The following is a 22342-nucleotide window of genomic DNA, read 5'->3' on the forward strand; positions in this document are numbered from 1 at the left end:
TCCTGCTCAGGGACTTGAGCAGGAAAGGCAGCCATCTACCTAAATTTTTGTGTGATAGGAACCAAGGGTCATTATGTTTCTCTGAAAATGCAGGATCTGTCTTGGCACTTTATATGACCATAGTGCCAGCACAGTGCAATGAGGGATGGGTATCTAAAATAGCAAATAAAGTCAGAAGTGAAAGATGGCAAATATTTTTAATTGTGATACCATCAAAATAAGAGAAACTACCTAGGGTCAGCCGCACATTGATTCTGTGAGGGTGCCTGCTCAAAGGAAGTTTAGCCAACCTGTCTTAAAGGAAGTTGATATCAAGAAAGAGCCAAGCATATAAAAAACAAGTACCAAAATGTATCAGTATATGAAAAAGTATCACCTTTGCATAAACTGACACCCTGGCTAGGACTCTCAGTTTCCAGTAATAGGATAAGACCTTGCCTGCAGACAGAACTGCTGTTGCACTCCTGCACCTTCAATTTTTTTCCAGAAGTTTCAGTCTAGAGTTAAAATGTTTTTATTAAGTACTGCTGGGATGCTCACATAAGGGCTTACACAGGCTTGTGTATTGCAAAATTAATTGCATCGACTTCATGGTACACTTTAACTGCTTCAGCGTTATTTGGAGTTCACACTGGTGAGCTGATGGTCTTGTGACACCAACAGAGTGCTCCCCATTTCCATGTGGGTGCTGGATGCACAGTGGAGGAGTAGTTCAGTCTCAATATATTTATATTATAAAAATAAGAGTTTAGTTGCTGGAAAGTGAAGAGCCTGTGTTGTTAATGCAACCCCCTTCAGCTATCATGAAAAATTCTGGAAGGAAAAAAAAGTCACACAAAAACCCTGATATTCTTTATTTTTATTATAATTTTAACAACATCAGTAAATTATAAGCAAAGCAATTACATGAGGGGGGTCTAATAAAGTTGTTCAAGCTACAACCTACTTTGATTGTTGAATCAAACTGAATAAAGCAGGCTGTTTTCATGGGTTTTTAGCTTCCACGAACATAACTGGCAGTGACATCTTCTGCTTTAAGGGCAATGGTCTTCTGTGGGCTGGGAGTTTCATAATCAGCTGAAAGTAAAAAAAAAAAAAAAAAAAAAAAAAAGGCTGCTTTTCCAGAGTGCAGTAACAGCAGCACTTCCTGCAAAGCAGTGGAAGGCAAGGTCTCAGCAGGTGAAATCCTATCAACTTCAGAAAAAACATTTCTCCCTGACCTGAACAGAAGCACAAGTCAAAATCTGTGCATCAGATTCTCAGAGGTTCCATGACTAGTAGTGATTAAGGATCTTAAAAAAGCCCAACCAAGCAACCCAACCACGGTAAAGGCATTTACAGTTTATTCCCAGAGGACAAATTATTAAGAGTCTGAGCTATGTTTCTTTACAAAAGGCACAGTCACTGGGCCAGATTCTGTCCTTGGACCTCAGAGGGAACTTGAGTGCATAGAAAGGGAGCTTTTCTGGCATCACAGCTTTAATATTTAGACTATCGTGGGAGGAGGAGGGAAGGCATAATGCACCCAAGGCAAGAAACAGCAATACAGCTGCTTTGCAGCCACTGGTGTAGCCCCCAGATACTGTAGTAGCTTTTTAATCTTATATTGCCAATCTTCAGGCAAGTGAACCTCTTAAACCTACTGGTGTGTTCCTAAATCTCATCTTTCTGTGGCAGTGCTGGAAACCACTCAACTTCAGTGCATCCGGAGTCTCTCTACAACTGTAATTTGAGTGTTCTTCCTGTTCTGCAGCTTCTCCAAACCTCACTGTCTATCACCAAGCCTTATGAGACTCAAGAACCACTCCTGCTTCAGCAACTTCACAGCCCCTCCCAGAGAGCACACGTTCTCCCTCCTCATGGCACACTTGCTTTTAAGGACAAGTACCTGCTTTGTTCTCCATCCAGCAGGCAGTGATAGGCAGCAATGTCTTTCTCCAGCTGTTGTTTGCTGGTCAGCAGACTTTCGCGATCCCGCTGCTGCTGCTCGGTTTCTACTTTGATTTCTCCCATCTCTGCCTCCAACTTGGAAATGACAGAGCCTAGATTCTGCAGTTCGATGTCGTGCCAGTGCTTGGCATCGTATAAAGAGTTTTCCAGACCCCTCTTCTGTAAGGGCAGGACAGCAGACATTAAACCAGTCAGTTTTCATACGCTTCATAGTGATTTTTATTCAGATTTGGCCAATATCTCTGCTGAATATGCTTAAGTGCAGATGTATTTTGATAATGATTTTCTTTAGAAACTTTTAAAAATGTGTATTATTACAAGCATTGAACTACTTCGGTTACAAGGGGCAAACTCTTCACATTGACAAGTACTACCCACCCCACAGTCTCAGTGAAATTGTTACTGAGTGCGAAGACACTGAAGATTGAAATTTGGGGCCTGTTTTTTAAATGTGGGACACTTAATGCACCACATCAACCAAGAAGAGCCCAGAAATGTCTGGCATCTCTGGAAACAGTATTTGCTGCAAAACAGGATTTATTCTGAAGTCTACATCCCAAGACAGGGATGTTTTCCTCAGAAGGCACGTTGTATTTGCACAGAATATACCCATTGAAAACCGAACATTACTTGCCAAGGTTCTCAAAGATTCAGTTTCTGCTTGCAAGCTCTGTATTTTGCAGGCAATTTCATGGAATTCAGTCCTGAGGCCCTCCACCAGCTCTTCCTCCTGGGTTCGCATAGCAGCTGTCGTATCAGCCTGTTGCTGGCAAAAGATTGTGACTGTCAGCACAGCCTACTCAAATTATGTTTTAGTTTCCTTACACACCAAACTGACACTTAATATTTTCTCAGAGTGTGGCAATTATGACTTTAAGTTTAGTTCTTGTATATTAAATCACTCAGTTGAACAATTCTGGGTATTAGTGTCAAAAGTATGCTATTTTCTATGCATCTACTGTAAAATGGCTTATACATATCAGTGTATATTTTTAATCTGTGTCAACAAAAGCTGTTCAGCATTCATACTAGTACTTTTAAAATTACCTATGAAAAGAACACATTGCTGTAACTCTTCCTTTTGTAGCTATACTATAATTTTTTTTAAGTTGTGTTTTTGTGATTTTGCTTAATCTATTCAATTTCAGAAATATTCACACCTTGATTTTTCACATAGGATTCTATAAGTCAGAGAGCAAGTCATATCACAGAGGTCAGAGAAATAATTTATTTTAATTTAATTAAGATATTCTTATGCAATATCTTGCTCTCATTGTTGGTGGGTTTTTATATGTGTCTAGTTCAGGTTCCTTGAAAATAGGTGAAGGAAAATGTACCTTAGTAAAAATAAAATTGCTTTACTTTTTAATGAGGGCTGAGATCAAGGTTTTCAATCCAGATCTCTGGGCTCTCTAGTGAATACGATTCTTTAGTCAAACCCTAAATTACTTCTGGTTTGACACTGAAGTTAAACTATGCAAAAGACTTCCATTCCACTCCGAAAATCCATCTTGACTCTGTTCTGCTTTTATGATTATTCATTATTTTATTTTAAAGGAAAAAAAATAATCTGGGACTATGCACCAGGAATCATTTTTATAAATTTTGGGATGTCGTCATGTGAAACCCACACCTTAATCATTGTGAATGAAATAATAATGGGTGGTAAAGGTCATATAAGTACCAAATGACAGAGGAAGCTGTGTAATTGTGTTCAGGGCAGAGTATTGCCATGGATCAACAGTTGGTCAAGAGACAGGACATGAAGAGGAGGATTAAGGTCTAGTTCCATTATGACAGAATTTAACCGCCTGATGCCTTAAGGTTTATTGCCTTGGGGATGAGCTGTGAACTAGAAGGATGTATGGATGATAGATGACATGAATGAACAGCTCCACATCATTAAGTGTGTTTCAGGGGGAAATATTAAGCAGCTTGTGTGCCTTACAAGGGTTTAAATCACTTGTGTCAATTCAGGGAAAAGTTTGGAGCAATATGGGCAAAAAACCACAGAGCTCAAACCGATGGACTAGAGATCCAAGGTTACATACTCATCTAAAAAAATTCCACGTGAAACTCTATTAGGTATGAATATAAATTGGTATGTTTTGGTGCTTGAACACCCATGAAAAATCTGGCCAAGGTTGCAAGTCTAGTCAGAAGACAAAGCAAATGAGGCAAGGGTCAGAAAACAACAAAAGCACTGCCCTGACATCTAAGTCAGTGCTAAGAGGTCATTTTAAATACCTTGGTCTCAACTGGTGACAGCTGTGCCAAAAAGTGGTTACAGAGAAAGGAAACGGAAGTATTAGGGAGAGGGAAAACTCTCAAAGAGAGACTGAAGAAAACACTAGTGAAGAGCAAAGGGGAGGAGAGAACTGCTTTCTTGCCTCTTATGTCACAAAAGAGCAAGAACAAATTTTTCACAGTGTGGATAAGCAAATGGTGCAGCTTAGCTACATAAAATGACCGAAGACCACAAGCTGAGTTGAAAAAAGGGCTGGACATAATTATCAGATATCTGTAGAAATAATAATTATCTGAATACATCTGAATGAGAAACAAAAGGATGTAAGATACAAAACTGCATCATCATCTGTGTTTAATGAGAGGTATATTTGGGGACAAAACCCCCTAATATATCAGAATCTGCTTTGAACTGAAACTGATCTTTCCAGAAATCTGTGATATTCTTATTCTTCCTCCCATTAAAAAGTCAAACTAAACAAGTAAGACCTCAGTCTAAGATGACTAAGTAGGGATGGTTTAGGTCATGTGTGGTCATTTCCATTTCTAAGCAGTGTCTGGTGTTGACCACAATCAAAGAATGGTAGAGGGATCTAGTGATCAGCCTAGTATGAGCTGGCAGTTTTTGTCCTCAAATGATATCTCTCTGCAGTTGTAAAAGCAGATATTGAACGTATGAAAGAAATGGGATGAAAGAAATTGTGAGGGTGTGTTTGCACAGAAGGAACAGGAATGAGCACAACAGGAAACTGAATAATTTTGTGCTGTCAGAGAAATGCTCATTTTGCTGAAACCCAGCAGCGGGCCAGGAACAGATTTTCCAGGAAGGCTACTGAGGATGCTCTGGTTTTTCAAGGATGCAAATTCTTTGTATGGAGGGACTCTCTGGACTCATACATTTTTTTACTTTGTCACTGACTTCCTTTGGGCTGTACAAGCTGAAAATCAGGCCCCCAGTTTTTAGAAAAACTTTGCTCGGTAACTCTCTGGCCTGCTCACAAACATGAAGAGATCTCTGGGATAAACTCCTAATTCCTGTCTTTGGCTCCTTGTACATTCCCTAGTACCTTTGGTATTGTTTGTGTCATAGAACTTTTCTTCTTTATTTTGAAAATAAACACTTCCTCAGAGTTAGTGTATATTTTTGCAAGTGTATTTTTTGTTTCTTGCAGTTTTGCTTCACTACCCTCTACTCTTCTCATAGACTCTGCACCATGGAATGGATGGGGCTATTTTTTTCCTAAATATTTCTATAGCACAGCTCTAGTTATAATTTGGAGTGCCATAGTCTGCTGTAATAGTCAACTCAGAATGAGATGGCTTCTAAAATTTAGGATCGTGCACTGAAGTTAATGCTTCAGCTCTGCAAAAATACTTATTTCAGCCAGCCACTTGGGAAAAGGAGTGATCCTTCATGACTGAGAAAAATCTTCACTAAAGCTATTTCATACTCAGCAATAAGAGAAGGAAACCTTTAAAGGGAGTGGCTGTTATCATCACATTTCATTTCTAAATTAATACCCGATTTCTCACCGCTGCCAAAGGAAATTATTTCAAGGATCAAAACACGAGGAGTCTGTAGCTGTATAATTAGTGATGTGCAATGTATTTTGCCCTTTTGATTTACAGGCCCCTGTAAATTGTGCAGTGAAGGAATGGCCCCAGTCGGAAGGGTAACAACTGTGGCTTATTGCATACTCATATCAACTGGTATCAACTGGCTTGTTTTTCTTAGTCAACATTTTCTTAGTCAACTTTCAGAGCCCTTCAGAGACTCCCTTGGACACTTGTGAAATCAGCAGGGTCATTTCCACTGCTGCTTAACTCTGTGCATCCCAAGACAGCCACTGATATGTGCGAGTGTATTTTCCAATGGACTTGGACCAAAATCCTTTCGATTTTTACCATCTTTTTTTGTTTCAAGAAAAAAACCAAGCATTCAGCCCTCAAAGTTACTGCAGAATATTAGACAGATTTTGCATTTGCTTTGAATCCCTTCGTGTTGGAGTGGGTTACAGAGCACTTACCTTGGTACGAAGCAGGGCGCCTGTCTCAGCACGATTCTTTTCAATGTCTCTCTCCCAGTGGATTCTGATTTTTTCCAGTATGTCATCCAGGCCACTTCCCAGGGGAACATCAAGTTCTTCCAGTTGAGATCCAGCAAGCTGCTTGTACAACACCTTCACATCCTTTAACAAAAACAATAGACATAAAAGAAGGTGAAGTGGACAAATGGATGGTAGCTGCAAAGGGGCTTGAGGAAGAACAGTTTTGGTTCCACGGAGAGAGTAGTTAAATTTGGTCCCAATAAGTGCCTGTACACAAATGGTTTAGTGCACTGGAGGGTTTCTTTTTCAAATGTGGATTTGCCTTGCTTCTGTATGAGAAATCTGGCTGGAGTTCCCCTTGGTGGAAGGAGACTAAAGCCCTGCACCAGAGCACTGCCAGGAGCAGCCCTCTTGCAGTGGCAATTTTCTTCAGTAGTCAGAGCTTGACATATACCCACACTACACACCCAGGAGCACAACTATATTCCACTATGCAATGACACAGACCTGCATCTACTTAAAGATACAACAAATGGTGCAAAGCAGCAGGAGCTCTACAGCCTTGCAGTTTGTGTGAGCCACAAGTGTGCTTTAATGTGTGTGCACGTTAAGAGGAAGAGCACTCCCTTTCTCTGCAAGAGCATTCTGTTCTTTCTTTACATATAAGTGCTCCAAAAACATGTCAGAGGAGAAGATTTGTGTGTATAGATTTGTGTGCTTAAAGGTAGAGCATCAGGTATAGACTGTGTTCAGGAACATGAGAATAAACGAGATTTGCACATGTATCTAAACTGTCTGGCACCACAATCCTTCGACATCATTAGGTTTATATGTGCTATTGACATAAGCAAAAAAAAAGTGGTGTAAAAGCATCTGGGAATTGTATTTGTAGGCAGTGGCCCCTGACAGTACTGGAAGAAAAGGATGGGCAAGTATCTGAATTATGAACAAGCAAGAATGAAAGGCTCAAAATGTGCCCACTCCAAGTGCACAAAAGTTTCCAAAGGACTTGAAGTGCATTATCCTTGTGGGGGCACTGAAGGAAGTAAAGGTTTGGTTTAGTTCAGGAAAATCCTCAGGACTTTATTTTGCCATAGTTCGGCTGCAGTTGAGCAATAGTTGCTTATTGTACCCCTGAGCAGTTTCTCCTGATGCCACTGCCATGGGAAAAACTTGGTCTGTGCTGGGTGCTCAGATGCTTGCAAAAGGTAAAGAAAGGAGCATCCTTCCACCCTGCAAGGGCTCCTCACTGGCTAAATGCAGAGCGAGAAGGACTGTTGGAAAGTTGCTATTCCTGTTATGCCATATATATAGGCAGAGAACAGCATCAATGCCAACTTGTCTGCTTTCACAGCAATCACTGCAATACACAGAGATTTAGAGGGGATCTTGTGTATTTCTATTGATGTTCTGTTTTCCTATGTGTGTATAACAATTTCTTTCCTTCTCATGCCATGCAGTGGTGCTGAAGCCACTGATTTTTTTCTGCAAAATGCCAGCCTTGGGATTGGACTCATGAAAGTGGGGAGGGGATGAAGCAACTTAATCTTGGCAAGCCAAGCCTCCATATGCCTGCCAATGTTTCTGAAATCTTGTGGTTGGAGAAATAAGCCATAAGAAACGTAGGGTAGGATAGTGCCTCACTTCTGTGAGCCATCTCAGTTCAAGCTCTCTTTTAATTTTGAGGCATCAGCACAATTGTTTGCTGTCCCTTATGTGGGATTAGTAGTTTCTCTATATTTCAGCTTCCTTCAGAAAGAAGTTTATTTAGGTCTGATCCTGAAACCGCTGCTGAAGGGAATAAACCACCCTTATGCAAATAGTGCTGGTGAATGTAATGAGTATGTGGGAAAGTACTGCAAAATTGGGTAATCATGACCTTCTCTCCCAGCTGCCTGTCCCTGTGATTTGCTACAGTGCTAGAGCTTTGCTTTTGGGACTGAGCAGCTTGCTAAGCCAAGCAGGAGTTTTTCAGAAGAGCCCAGTTAATGCTACACGTTCGTGCAGCAGGACCATAGCTGGATCTCTTGCACAGGCATTTTCTCTTTACATCTCTGGCTGAGAATCAGAGCTCACTCTTGAGATGTCCACATATGTGACTGAGTGACCCCGTGACCATTGTGTGGTGTCTAGCAAGAAATCATGTGATGTCATCTGGAGCTTTGGGCAACCCGATCTAGTGGGAGTGTCCCTGCCCATGGAAGGGATTTGGAACTAGGTGATCTTGAAGGTCCCTTCCAACCCAAACCATTCTATGATTCTATGATCTCTTCCATGTCATATTTATTAGATGAGAAAGAGATGAAAACTTAGATGTAAGTAATTTGGTCATACCTCAGAGGTTAGTGCTTTAAATTAACAGAGAAGAGAGAAATAGGAGCAGTTTTCAGGACAATTACCCCACCCAGACATGGTAGGCAGAGCTTTTTAGTGCTTGCTTTGCTCTAGATGTGTGATACCAACCAGATGAAACAGGCACACATTAGCTTTGCAGTGTCTTGAGTCTGAACTTACTTCTTCGTGATTCTTTGACAGCAAATTTAGTTCTTCTTTCATGCTCTCTATCTGACTCTCCAGATCCATTTTAGTTAAATTAGCATCATCAATCACTTTATATAGGGAATTAATTTCATCTTCCACTGCCTTTCTGAATGGCTGCTCATTTTCATACCTGCAGAGAAAAAAAACCACAACAAACCCCCAAATCTTAACAGCACAGCTCAGCAAGAAACACCTGCGTTTTTTTAATTGACACCATTGTGCTAATTAGCTCATGTAACCCAGACAGAGGCACAGAAACACAGAAGATATACTTTTCTATAACCTTGTCTTGCTGTACTTGAATTTAACTGTCTGAAGTACCCTGTCATTAACTCAAGTGCAATAAAACAGGCCAAGGGAGCAGTCTGTGCTACCATGGTTATCAGCCTGATAGGGGATTCCTCAATAAGCACAGAGGCACATGGTCTCTTGCTAGAGCTGATAGTTGTATACAGTGTGACTGTGGGTGGCTATTTCTCTGCTTGTTTGGCTATAAAATGAGAATAACTGCTCATTCATGTACATAAAAACTTTTCAGAGCTATGATTAAAGAGAACATGTGTGCATCAAGCATTACTTTTACTAATGAGCATGCTGATGGAACTCTGATCTATGCTCCAGGATACCAGCCCATCCTTAAAATAAAATCCTAGTAGTATGGAAATAAATAGGAAATTTGAGCAGTTGGTTTGTCAACTAGAATTGCTGTTAAAGCAAACAGCTCATTTCTAATCTGTAGCTGCAATGGCAGGGGAAATTGTGGCAGGCACTTGCTAATCTACCGTGCTCTGGTTTATACCTTTTCATTTTAGGCTTTCCATTGATAATGTGGCAGGGTCACATGGCAAATCTTGGGTGGGAGGCTTTTGAATCAGACCCAGCCAACCTGGGGACCAGGTTCCCAGGGAGGTTAGACAAGGGAGCAGGCAGGTTAGATAGGAGCCAGCTTCACAAACAAGTCTTGCACTCTGTCCCTTGAGAGTCACCTTTGTTACAGGGGGTTCATCAGCTTGGGAAAGTGGCAGTTGATCCCATTGAGTATTAGGAACTTTGACTATGCAGTGGATTGATTTGGCCTTTGTTTTGTTATGCCAGCTGACATTTAAAGAAAATAATTTTAAAAATCAGCACTACTTAAAATACGAGTGTAGATAGCTGGATGTAAAGCTATAAAATGAGTAGCTGAGAGTTGTACCCTTCTGAAATAAAACGTGAACCTAAGAACATGTTCAACACATGTTTTGATACAATTAAAGAATTACCAGAGACAGGCAGACAGAATGTTAAGGCATGATAAAAGTTATAGGAAATAAAAAGAGATTCGTTTGAGACATAGTTTGTGTGTCAGATCTTGCAAAACACCTATGTGTGAACAAAAGCATTACTAATAAAAGCTAGAAGGACCATCAGGCCTTCTTAGTAAAACTGAGCAAACTTCTGAGTAAAACTTAAAGAGCTTAATGCAGTCATATACATGAATTTTAGGCTTTGCAAATAGAAAGATGTTTTAAAAGTAGTTTGTCAGTATTGAAGATCTTTTACTATTCACTGCTCTCAGTAAAGGCAAGGAAAATCAGTGCAGCCCATTTATGTTTTATCTAATGTTTCCACACTGATGTTGGTAGTGGTACAGTTTTTGCTTTTCAGCTGCTGCAGTAGAATGATTTTTACTTCCAAAACTACTTGTGTGGCACTGAAAATTAAAGCTAGTAATCACATGAATGCTTGTCTTTATAAAATGTCAACCCAAATGTGAACCAATACTGACCTCAGTAAGAGATCAGTGTCTGTGTATCAAAGAACAGCTTAAGTAATTTTGCTAGTGCACTCTTTTGTTACTATAAATCTTTAAAATCTTCCAAAATGATGTTAGAATCATAATTTGTTTCCTGTTACAAACACACCCCTGCCCTCCCCCAGGTCAGGTGGTTGAATATTCAACTTAAAAGAACCAGCCCATTCTGCTCACTGAGCATCACTCCCCCATGGAGTAGGCCTTTGTCAAGGCAAAGTTTCAAAGCAAGCAGCCACCACAAGACTACCTGTCTTTAAAATCTTCAGCACAGGCTTGAATGTTCTCGGTGTGCAGCATAAGACGAGCATTTTCAAGGACTGCTTCACCCACCTAAAAGAAAGAGACAACAGAGCTCAGGCAGTGAAGAGCTGCAGGACATCATCTACATAGTGTACTTGTACCCTAAGCAGATCTATAGCTTTGATTCTGAAAATAATGCTTCAGCGTTCAGAAATCCTTCAGAAATCCTTCAGAGTTGTTCAGGTGACTCATTCCAGATAATTTAATACATTTATTTTGTACACACAGCTTCACAAATTCTCTGCAAATGGGGTGTAATTTGTCACCAAACCATTCATTGCTCCTAATCATTCATCTTCTTGTGGAAACATTTATGCTGATTGTCAGCTGGTCACAAGGGGTAAAACTCATGACTGTCTGCGAGGTATGTTCATTATTTAAGTCCTGCTTGTATTATCTGGATAGAGCTTAAGTAGCACTCATGCAGTTCCTATCCTACTTCCCATTTAAGCAATCCTCTTCAGAGTCATCATCTTAAGCAAGCCAAGGAATACTTTTTGCTCATGCCACCTGCTAACTATCCTCAGCTTCCGGAGTGTCATTTTTTGTCTCTGGTGGGATCCTGTAAGATGCCATCCACCCTAGGGTGTCGAGAGAGCTGCTGATGTCATTGCAAAGCTGTTCTCCATAATCTTTGAGAAGTCATGGAGACTGGGAGATGTCCCTGAAGACTGGAGGAAGGCTACTGTCACCCGCATCTATAAGAAGGGTCCAAAAGAAGAGCCAGGTAATTAGCCTCACTTCAGTCCTTGGGAAAGTCATGGGGCAAATCCTCCTGGGGACAGTCACAAGTCCATTGAAGCACATGATTGGGAAAAGCCAACATGGATTTACCAGGGGCAAATCATGCTTGACAAACCTGATCACCTTCTATGACTAAGTGAAGTGACCCGCTTGGTTGATGCAGGGTAAGTGGTGGATGTTATCTACCTGGACTTTTCCAAGGCTTTTGATACAGTCCCTCACAGACTCCTCCTGGTCATTACAGGCTTGACAAGTGGTCTGTGTGGTAGGTGGGGAACTGGCTGATGGACTATACCCAGAGGGTGATAAAAATAGTTCCTCCTCAATAGTAAATAGTTCCTCCTCAGACTATCAACTGGTCACAAGTGGGATCCTCCAGGGATCGATATGGGGACCAGTGCTGTTTAACATGTTCGTAAGGGACTTGGGGGTCTTGGTGGATAACAGGTTCAACATGCGTGAACAGTGCACTGCAGCAGCAAAAAAGGCCAACATGATTCTAGGCTGCATCAACAAGGACATAATCAGCAGAGTGGTGGAGATAAAGAAGTCATCATCCTGCTCTACGCGGCACTTGTTAGACCACACCTGGAGCTTTGCATTCAGTTTTGGTCCCTGCTTTACAAAAAGGATGTGGACAGGCTGGAGAGGGCTCAGAGAAGGGCTGCAAGGATGATCAGAGGACTGGAGGACCTGCCATATGAGGAGAGGCTGAGAAAACCAGGTTTGTTCAGCCTTGAGAAGAGAAGGCTTCAGGGACACCTTAAAAGGGTGGCTGCAAAGATTTACATTCCGTACTTACAAGGAGTCACATGGAAAAAACAAGGGGTAATGGGCACAAGTTGCTCTTGGGAAGATTCTGATTGGACACAAGAGGTAAATTTTTCACCATGAGGACAATCAAACATTGGAATAGTCTCCCAAGGGAAGTGACGGATTCCCCCACACTGGACAGTTTTAAGTCTCAGCTTGACAGGGTGCTGAGCCACTTCAGGTAAACTGTAGTAGTACCTAGAAAGGTTGGACCAAATGATCCTTGAGGTCCCTTCCAACCTGGCATTCTATGATTCTACAATTCTATGATCTCGTGATAGATACGAGACCTGAGAAGCAAGCAGTCTTCAAACTTTATTACATTGAAGGTGAAATGCTTTGGAAAGATTGTGCCATAAGACTGTGGTATCATTGCTTTGGCTCTGGGGGTCTTTAATGCCCATGAAGCACTTGAGGTGTAAGCAGACTGGAAAGGCTTGTGACATAGCAGCTTATTGTGATTCAATAAGGTTATATAAAATGAGAAAAAGGTAAAAAAACACCAGCGCCTGCCCTGGAGTCACACATGCAGTGAGCTATGGAAATGACTGAAGATGTGCTGAATTCGGTACCTGGCTTAGAGGTCGTCACAAATACCTGTCTGGGGGCTTCAGCCATTCCATGGTCCATGTTGTTAGTTGCTAAACTGAACATCTCTTTAGTCTTTTTCAGTAGATACCCATGGAGATTTGCAGTTGAAACTAAGCCACTACATGAATAAAAGAAGCTTTGTAAGCAGGCCAGGAGAGTTCTTGAAGCAGAAATCTTTCTTTAGATACTTAAGTCTGCAACTAAATGAGATTGCAAATCCCCTGAAGCATTCTGCTCCCCCAAGGTGAAACAGGACATGCAATGTGGAATCATCAAGGTTGTGTCCAGACAAGTTATCTCAAGTACCACAAGTGGGTTTGTTGCCTTAGTATGGTCCTACGTGCTCCTTGGCCTGCTATGTGGTGATGGGGTGGAGGTAGACATGCAAGGCTGAAGTATTTCTGCATGGTAATTAATGTTAACCCTCACAGACAGTGGTTTACTGCACCAAATGTCCTACAAATGCTTGTACAAACAAATATGAAATATGTGAAGGCAACTAGTAAAGGGAGATCTGGAGGAATAATCTGTTCCCCACACTGAGAAATCCATAATGGATCACAAAGTTAAAAGCATTCTACATCTTTTAAATCTGAGGAGGCAAGAGAGTTAAAAAAAGTGGTTTGCTTACTTTTCACCTACTGCTAGGAACAAAAAGAGAAGGTGGCTCTGGCTGGAAGCCTGGGACTGCAGCTCTGCTCCTGCCAGCTCCAGCTCAGCCTGGCTTCCAAAGGAAATAGAGCTAAGGCCATTGCTGAGTGGCCAATTTTTCTTTAATAGCTGTGGGTTTTCTTGTCCTATTCCAACCGATATAGGTTGAAATAGGTTGTTAGAGGAATGTACCATGTAAGGGACACATATTTCCAACCTATTTAATGAAAATAGCATCTGGACAGAGGAGAGATGTCCTGTGAATGCCACTACTGGGCAAAAAAGCCCCAGTTTAGGCTTGAGAATTAGAAAGCACAGTGAACACGCAGGAGTCAGAGATGTTATGAAAGCCACAGTTGTGGGCAAAGAGATGGAATCAGATGGCACACCAGGCAGCCCCACTGTGCAGCATGCAGAGGACCTTTTACGTGCTCACTTGCACACAGAACTGGTCTGCCTTCATCGTTCAGCCCTTGTTTCCTTCTCACTGTTTTTGTAATCCCACTTTACCAGCACAGACCTAACTCCCCAGTCCCCTGGTCATCCTGTGGCATTTCAGACTGGCTGTGCAGAGCCAGGACTTTGCCGCTGTGCTGTCCTCAGGTGCCCTTGCAGGACCTGAGTTTCTCCTGAAAGATGGAGAAAAGGCATTTGGTTTTTACATGGCAGCAGCCTGGAGGTAGAGGCAGTTCTTCGACCCAAGCTGTGATATCTTTTCCTCCTAATGTTTAGGATATTTACTCTTGGCCTCATTGGTTTTCTCTCCTCTTTTCTTTTCTCTTTTCTCTTATATGTTATTTACTTTTGGCCTAATTTGTTTTCTCTTCTCTTTTCTTTTCTTTTTTTTTTTTTCTTTTTTCTTTTCTTTTCTTTTCTTTTCTTTTCTTTTCTTTTCTTTTCTTTTCTTTTCTTTTCTTTTCTTTTCTTTTCTTTTCTTTTCTCTTTTCTTTTTTCTTTCGTTTTTTTTTTTTCTTCTCTTTTCCTCTGCTCTTCTATTTCTTTTCTCCTCCTTCTCCTTTCCCTTCCCTTCCCTTCCCTTCCCTTCCCTTCCCTTCCCTTCCCTTCCCTTCCCTTCCCTTCCCTCTTTTTTTTTCTCCTTCCCCCCCCCCTTTTTTTCCCTTTCCTTTTTCTCCTACAGAAATTATTGCATTTTTTTTCTTCCTGCCTGTCATCAGAGAAGTTGGTTGGGTTTTTTTTTTCCCCTGACTCAAATCAAGGAGCAGAAACACAGCCCTGTCATTTGTCCTGCCCTGTCAAAACAAGCCCATTTGCCTCCAGCAGTGAGCACCTGCACTTACAGTATCTGACATGAAGCCTGATGAAAATAAGTCTTTGAGTGAATTGGGACCATCCCACAAACAAAAGTACCATTAAATCCTGTGAGCTGCACGGAGCTACTCAGAGATATGTTAATGGCTGTGTTTAGAGACCGAATTCTGTTTAAAATGGCTTTTGGGTTGCAACAAAAGCAGAAGCAGGGAATAGCTGGTGATTTACTACTGTCTGGGTTTCTGCCTCTATGCAGAAGAAAACTGGGAGGGGGGTGTGCGTGTGTAAGTGCTTTTCATTAATAATCTTGTGATTTTACTGAGGCATTTGAGGTAGCTTCTTACCAGCCCCACAGTGGATGTCTCTGCCAGAGCCCTGATCTCATATTCCTGAGGACTCAGTTAATACCCAGCTCCTCTCTTCACGGACCACTGGCTAATGCCAAATGTACAGTGAGGAAGCGCAGACCTTTCCAAAACTGCACAAAAACCAGAACTGTGCCTTGTCAGTAAAAATGGTATAAAAAAGCATAATGTTTGGAAGCCTTCAGGGATGAGCATTGTAGTAGGAGCCAGCAGGCATTAACCTTTCAGCCCTCCCAGAAATGAGCTGTGTACGCTTCAAATCCAACAGTGAACCTGAAGGATAAATTATTACACAGAAGTTTCTATGTAGAAAACAGGTTTCCTGAAAAATTCTCTCTGATTCGCATGAGCTGTGAAAGCCCTTCTCTAGGCTTGCAAAGAAGAAATGTAAGACTTCCATCTAGTGGCTCGTTTTTTTGATTGAATTCTCCTGATAATTAAGAGCTGGATGCAAACAAGCAGCACCAGTGGGGCGGATTCACAGCCACTTTGCTGACACACACGTGCCAAAATGCATGATGCAGCAGATTAGGAAACACCCTTCTTTGTGTCCATTGGAAATGAGAGGGCTTGCAATGCTGCAAGCACTTGGACTTTGCCTCCTCTGCTTGTAAAGCAGGAGGCAACACTGTCCTGCCTCCCAGAGCTCTGGGAGGCTTAATTCACTGTTGCTCGTGTGGCATTTAAACGACCAAGATAGGAAGTGTTATCAAAATACAAATATTATTACTAATAAGAGCTCCTTTAAGTCGTGTGCTGTCTTTCAACACTCACGTGTGTGATACACATACACATTTTGAACATTTGTTGTTTTTTTTTCAGCTCTTGAATTAACACTGAATATTTTGTGGTATAAAACATCTTAACTAGAAAGCATCAACATTTTTCTTTGATTTTAAAGTCATTTTATAGATGTGAATCCAAAATTTAAGTTTTTAGCAAAAAAAAACACCCAACCCAAATGCCTTATCAAAATCTGCACCAACATACTGGCCCATTTACTGGTTTATGACTGGCAACATGGAAAACCAGAGTTTGCAGACTCCAGCCTTGATTAAAGGTGATGTGATGCAGACGCTGACAGGGAGAACTTGAACCTGATGGCTGGCAACTTCTGATTTTTAACAGAGATCTGACCAAGTTTGGAATTGGAAGCTGTACCACACCTTTCAAATTCTTAGCTATGCTTTATTGATAGTTTTGTATACTTCTTGTTGTTCTTACAAATGCCTAATCCCTTTCTGAATGCTGCTGAATTTGTGGCCTCAGGTGTGGCCTGGGATAATGAATCTCATGGTTCAATTATTCACGTAATGGAAAAATTATCTGGCTTTTAAGTTTGGTTTGGTTAAAGCAAATGATGCCTCTGTAGAGAAAGATCAGAAGATGCTGGTCTGCTCTTTCCTTCAGTACACAGAAAGAAATGGTTGATACTGGGCCATTGCCACCAACACATTGACACTCAGAGCTACATCTGGCTAAAATCATGCACCCCAGTGTCTGCTGCTCAGATGCCAAGCAGTCAACTTGTAATGCTTTCAGTCATGCTTTCCATGTTAAATCCCTTCTCAGAGCCTGAAGAAGGAAAACCTAAAGGCAGCAAAAGTGGCATCTGGTGCATTGCCTTGGGAAAGGTAAAACCTGGAGATGGTTCTCTTGCTGGAGATGGTTCTCTTGCTGGTAATGGGTCTCTTGCTGGTTCCTGCTGCATCCAAGAAAACACGACTTCACTTATATGTCCAATATTTTACAAGTAAACAGGACTGCATCAAAGAATACCTGGTTGTCAAAGTAGGAGATACGTCCTAAAGAAATAATCTGTAAAACTGTGATGTTGCCTAAGCACAAGGAGGACACCTTACCCCCCACCTCACAGCTGGATGTGAAGGTAGTCCAAGGTTGTGCTGTTGGAGGTGGCAGAGAGGATATAATTCAAATTAATTTATTGCCATCCATTGCCATGTATGGCAGTTGACTCAGCTCTGTGCTGTTTTGTGGGAGTTTGTCGTGCCCTTAGACCAGAGGCAGAATGCTGTTTCACCAATTAACAGGCACTAATCCTGCACTGTGTTGCATTAGAGTGTGTTACATCTGATACTCAGCTGCTCTCGTGGGCCTGCAGCAAATAAATTACTGTGTGCAAGACCAAATGCAGCAATTCCTCAGGCTGTCAGCCATGTGTATTCTCCAGGCTTAGTAGTAACATTGAGCAAACACTGGCAGTAAGGCCGGGCTCAAATCAAAATACCTCTGTAGAAAACCTTTGATTTTTCAAATGCTCCCAACCATGCACAGGAGTCACAGCAGGTGACCCCCAGCACTCTCAGGTGCTGCCCTGCTCCCTGGGAAGGAATTACCATTACAAACAACCTCCTCTTCTGCAGAACTGACACATTTGATTAGAAATAGAATTTTCCATGAGAAGACTGAGATGAAGCCTGAAAAGGCATCAGCCCAGGGGAAAATGAGAGGAATTTGTATTTCTGTCACATGAATTCCTCTCTGCAAGGACTTCTTGTATCCCTCTTTCCTGCAAAAATCCTCCCATTTTGCTCCTGTCCCAATTAGTGCATGTCCACCTGGTCTCCTAAAAAACAGCTGCCCTGGCAGATAATTAAAGCTGTGAGCTGGGTAGCTGCTTCCCATCATTCAGCTCCTGTCAGTGATTCCCTGCTGCAGTAATAGCTCTAACAATTGCCATGAAACAGGAGGTTTTTTTTCTCTCGAGGGGCCCTCCCCTTGTACCCTCCAAGTCACACGTTGCCACATTTTTCCCCCTAGCTCTGTGTTTGGGAGGAATGCTCTCACCCAGTTGGTGTTGCTGGGAGGACAACTCGCCAAAATGTGGGATGTTGGAGCACACCCCAGGAAGGGCAGGAGAGAAACAGAACCTTGAATCTTTTGGGGTCTTTCCTACCCCACTGCTGAGATGGGCTTGTCATATTTCTGATTTGGGGACCAGGAGAATCTGTGACTCCTATGGGGCCTTATCCTTGTCTTCTCACTAGGACAGGAGGAAAGGACTCCTGTGTAGACCCTGCCCTTCTTGTTAAAAATCTGTTCCCATTGTAGGCACTGAGGTTAAAACATGTGGCAGCTCAAGTGGCTTTCCACCCCAAGACTTTCACAGCTGCTTTACGCAAATGGAACTGAGGGGGTTCAATGGCTGCTGGGCATCCCTCCTGGCTGAATTCTTGGGGCTGGATGGGAATCAAAATGAATCCTCAGATTTTGCAGGAGGCTGAGAAGAGGATGTGTCACATTAAGGTAGCTGTGGACATCTGCAAAAAAAATCTAAGTATATGTACAAAAATTACATCCAGAAATGGATGTGCCAGGTATCTCTCATTTCTGTTGCACCTTGTTCCTGCATACCTTCTACTTCTCCTGCTGGGATGTGTCTTGGCAGGAAGGTACTGACTTTGTGTGATTGCAGCCATACTTGCAGCAACTTATTTTGATGTTGTTTTAATAAATGTGACAGTTTCAGGGTTGATGCCGGCACGTTTGCCCGTTAGCTCCAGGATGAATGAGTTATTTGATGTTTGGGCTGGATGATGTTCTACTTTCATTTTTGGTTAGATGCTTCCTATCAAAACAGCGAAAAAACCTCTTTGTCAGAATTGTATGTAATGGCTCAGGTTATAGCTGAGAAAGTCAAAACCCACTAAGTGATTCTTCTTTTACGGCTTTATGGAAGGAATTCAGAAAACTTTATGTAATCTCTAATGTGTTTCAATTGCTAAATAGGTATAGATGATGCTAATCTTATTTTTTTTTGCTTATTTTCTGTGATACTTGCAAATACTACTACTACATAGCTTTTTTTTTTCATGATTTTATGTAGGAAGAGCCCACTATTCAACCTAAATTTCATTATGAGTGGCTCTTATTTACTCGTAAGAAAGGGAGACAGAAGCAAAGTGGCAGGATGACAACATAAAGAAAGGTTAAAAAGAAAGCGATACGGGTGGAAAAGTATTGTCAGAGCTAAAATGTCTGAGTTTCATATACAGACAAATCAAGAAGTCCTTCCTAAAGTATCTACAGTTCCTACTTTTTTGGTCTTAGCCATAAGGTCCAGCAGGTTTTACAGCTGAGGTCTACAGCTGCAAAATGGGACACGGATCTAGAAAACACGAGCTGGTGGCTGCAAAGCAGTAACTCCCCCTTGCACATGACAGTCCCCATCTACCTCAGCGATATGACAGGTTCATAAAACAGCTTATGCCTCTGTGTTCTGGGTTCAGATGACATTTGTAGCATTCTGGGTGAAGACCTGCCCTAAAAATGCCGCTTGTTGTAAAAATTCACCTTTCCTACACTAGGGTAAAACCCTGGCCAGCCTGAGGTAAAACACACACAGTTGTCCTGGGCAACTTTTATCTGACAGGCTTCCTCAAGACCTGCCAAAAGCATCTTCTGTTTCTCCACAAGCGCAGCTGGGAAGATATGTACAAGATGCTGGGCTCCAGTTCTTTGGGGTCCTGTCTATTTCCACTGGCCAGGCGTTGAGAAGCCAGGACTCATGAGATGCACCAAGACCTCAGGGGACAGAGCCCCATATTTTCTGCAAGCAGACATCAGCCTGCAAAGTCTTACTGGTCAGCAAAAGGAACTGTTTCTTCTTCATGAAGTCAATGCAAACAGCATTTTGCACCCCTTTCCCAGACAATGCGCAGCCTGTGCCATACGGAGAAGGTGGGAGGAAGGGAGGGATGATGGGGTGGTGACAGAGGGAAGGAGTCACTCATTTGTAGCCGTGGAATTACTATTTTTAAATAAATAGAGCTTTTGCACATGTGATTAAACAAGCAAGGGAATAAAGTAAAAATCCGAAATTCTAATAATAATAAAAAAATCATTGTGCTTGTAATGATATAATGATGAGGGATACACTAACTCAGTCCTAGCAGTTTTCTTTTCATAACTTTGATGCTCAGTGTAATAACCACAGCTGAGAAAAAAATAAAATAAAATAATAATAATAATTAAAAAATCACCAATTTTAATCATCCCTGACTATCACGCCTTGGGGTGCATTTCAATCGCCCCCATGTGCAGGACGCCTGAGGGCAATTCTCATGCTTAATAGGCATTTTCCATGGCACACTGCGAAACGATAATGCTAATGATCACGAAGAGAGATTTAAAACCCTCTGTCTAGGGCACGGTGCCTCGAACTCAGGTGGCACTGATCATCAGCACCAGCCCTCCGTGCTAATGGCTGGTGAGGCTCCCCCGGCAGCGCTCACCTGGTGGTAAATGGCCTCCCAGTTCTCCCGCAGGGCGCCCCAGCTGCCCACGCTGGCCGCTTTCTTGTCCAGGTAGACTCTGATGTGCTCCTCCAGCTCCTGGTTGACCTGCTCGAGGGCTCGCACTTTCTCAATGTACTCCACCAAGCAGCCATTCAGGCTCTCGTAGGAGAGAGCCCTGCCCTTCTCCAGCCCCGGGGCCAGGGGCACGGCAGCAGAGGAGCTGCGCAGGCCCTGCAGGAAGACACTGCTGATGCCCAGGGCTCTGCGGGACACTCGGGTGCCCAAGCTGCTGACACCACCCGTGGGGACGGTGCCCACGTAGACACCGGGGGGTCTCGACAGGCTGACCCGACGGCCGGGGGGCCCCGAGCCCTCCGCTGCGGCGGAGGCGGAGGAGGGCTGCCACCGGGGCCGCCTCTCCGGGCCCGCACTGGCAGGAGGGATGTGCCGAGCCCAGCGGGTTGGGGTTCGCGCGGGGTTTCGGCTTTGTGCGACAGCTTTCTGGAAGGGGGGCTTTGTGCTGCCCGGGAGCGCCCGGCACATTGTCTGGGAGGCCGCCGTGTCAGCAGTCCCATTGCAGGGGAAATCTCCCTGCTGCTGCTGCTGCAAATGTGGCAGATGAAAAGCACAATGGTGTTTACAGGGACAGCAGGACGGGGATTCAGTACAACGTACGTGTTAAAATACCACCGGGTGTTTTCTACGCTGACACCCGGGTGATTTCCTACGCTTACACCCACAGGCAGCTGGGTGTGTGTTACACACGCGTTGGCCCCTCACACCTGTGCTTGCTTCAGACAGTCTCCTGTAGCAAGTTGTTACCTAAAGTTAGAAAAACCCCAAGTTTTGAGGAGCTGGCAGGGCCACAACCGAGCCGAGGTGAGCTGAGCCGAGCCAGCCCTTCACTGCTGCAGAGCCTTGAACGCTCCCTCGGCCCCACTGCAGTTTCTGGATTCCTCTGCGCTTTGGCTTCACCACCCGACCAGGGCATGTTGCCCCAAACCCAGCAGATTTTAACTAGGGACAGGCACCCTGATGTCTACCCCTGCTCAGCTGGTTTAACACCACTTTATCAGCCGCACCTGGTCTGTTCAACCAGGGCCCGTTCACTTTGACTGTGTAACGTGGAGACACAGTGAGGCAGCTGTGAGCTGAAAGGGCAAAACCATCCCTGAGACTTATTGCAGAGTGTGGGGGCGGCTTCTCCTCCTCTTCTTTTTATGTCCCTGCTCTTCAGCACCTAGTGACCAGGTGGGTAGTTTATAAGTACATACATATGACAGTCCAGTGAGATCCTTTGCTATACAATGTTAGATATAACTTGTTCCATGTGTGCACCTTTGCAGGCACGTCTGCAATGTGCTGATGTTGGGCATTGCCCTAAGGCCGTGTAGGTTTGTGCAGGGGCAGCAGGCAGTCTTTGCCAAGGTGGGACACAACCAGAAATCCCTGTCTTCCATGGAGTCCTGGCTTGCTGAGTTAAGTGGCTGGAGTTTGTTTTGGTTGCTTTTTACATTTGAGAACTGTGAGACTGCCTGCAGTCAACTCCCCGTTTCCTGGGTGTGTGAAGTCCAGGAATAGTGCAGCATTTCACGGCTTTGCAAATATTTTTGGCTAGTTTCTAGGCATTCTGAATTTACATTACCAAGCTAAGAGTGTTGGCTAAATGAGAGGAACCCTTCAGTATTTCTCACACAACATTTTCAATGTATTTGCTCTGTGTCAAATGATTAAAAAAAATAAAATAAAAAAGCAACACCATGTAGGGAA

The 22342-nt window shown here is 43.0% G+C and overlaps 1 protein-coding gene across 1 annotated transcript; it reads right to left on the reverse strand.

Annotated features, from left to right (window-relative positions):
• Positions 1-1857: 1857 nt before the first annotated feature.
• BFSP2 (beaded filament structural protein 2, phakinin) lies at positions 1858-21115 on the reverse strand. The gene is made up of 5 exons (XM_010007413.1): positions 20570-21115; positions 10829-10911; positions 8760-8916; positions 6225-6386; positions 1858-2109 (listed from the first exon to the last, which is right to left on the reverse strand). Exons 1-5 carry the CDS (start codon positions 21113-21115, stop codon positions 1858-1860), a joined length of 1200 nt encoding a protein of 399 aa, XP_010005715.1.
• Positions 21116-22342: the final 1227 nt, after the last annotated feature.

This window comes from Chaetura pelagica, unplaced genomic scaffold (assembly GCF_000747805.2).
Source record: "Chaetura pelagica isolate M959 unplaced genomic scaffold, ChaPel_1.0 scaffold481, whole genome shotgun sequence".
NCBI classification, from domain to species: Eukaryota; Metazoa; Chordata; class Aves; order Apodiformes; family Apodidae; genus Chaetura; species Chaetura pelagica.

Excerpts from the sequence above, each read along its gene's own strand:
- BFSP2 (XM_010007413.1), bottom strand. The coding sequence starts at position 21,115 with ATGTGCCGGGCGCTCCCGGGCAGCACAAAGCCCCCCTTCCAGAAAGCT. Across the intron at positions 6,387-8,759 it reads TGTCAAAGAATCACGAAGAA|GATGTGAAGGTGTTGTACAA; the intron begins GTAAGTTCAGAC and ends TTTTTGTTAAAG. Across the intron at positions 2,110-6,224 it reads GCGCCCTGCTTCGTACCAAG|AAGAGGGGTCTGGAAAACTC; the intron begins GTAAGTGCTCTG and ends CTGCCCTTACAG.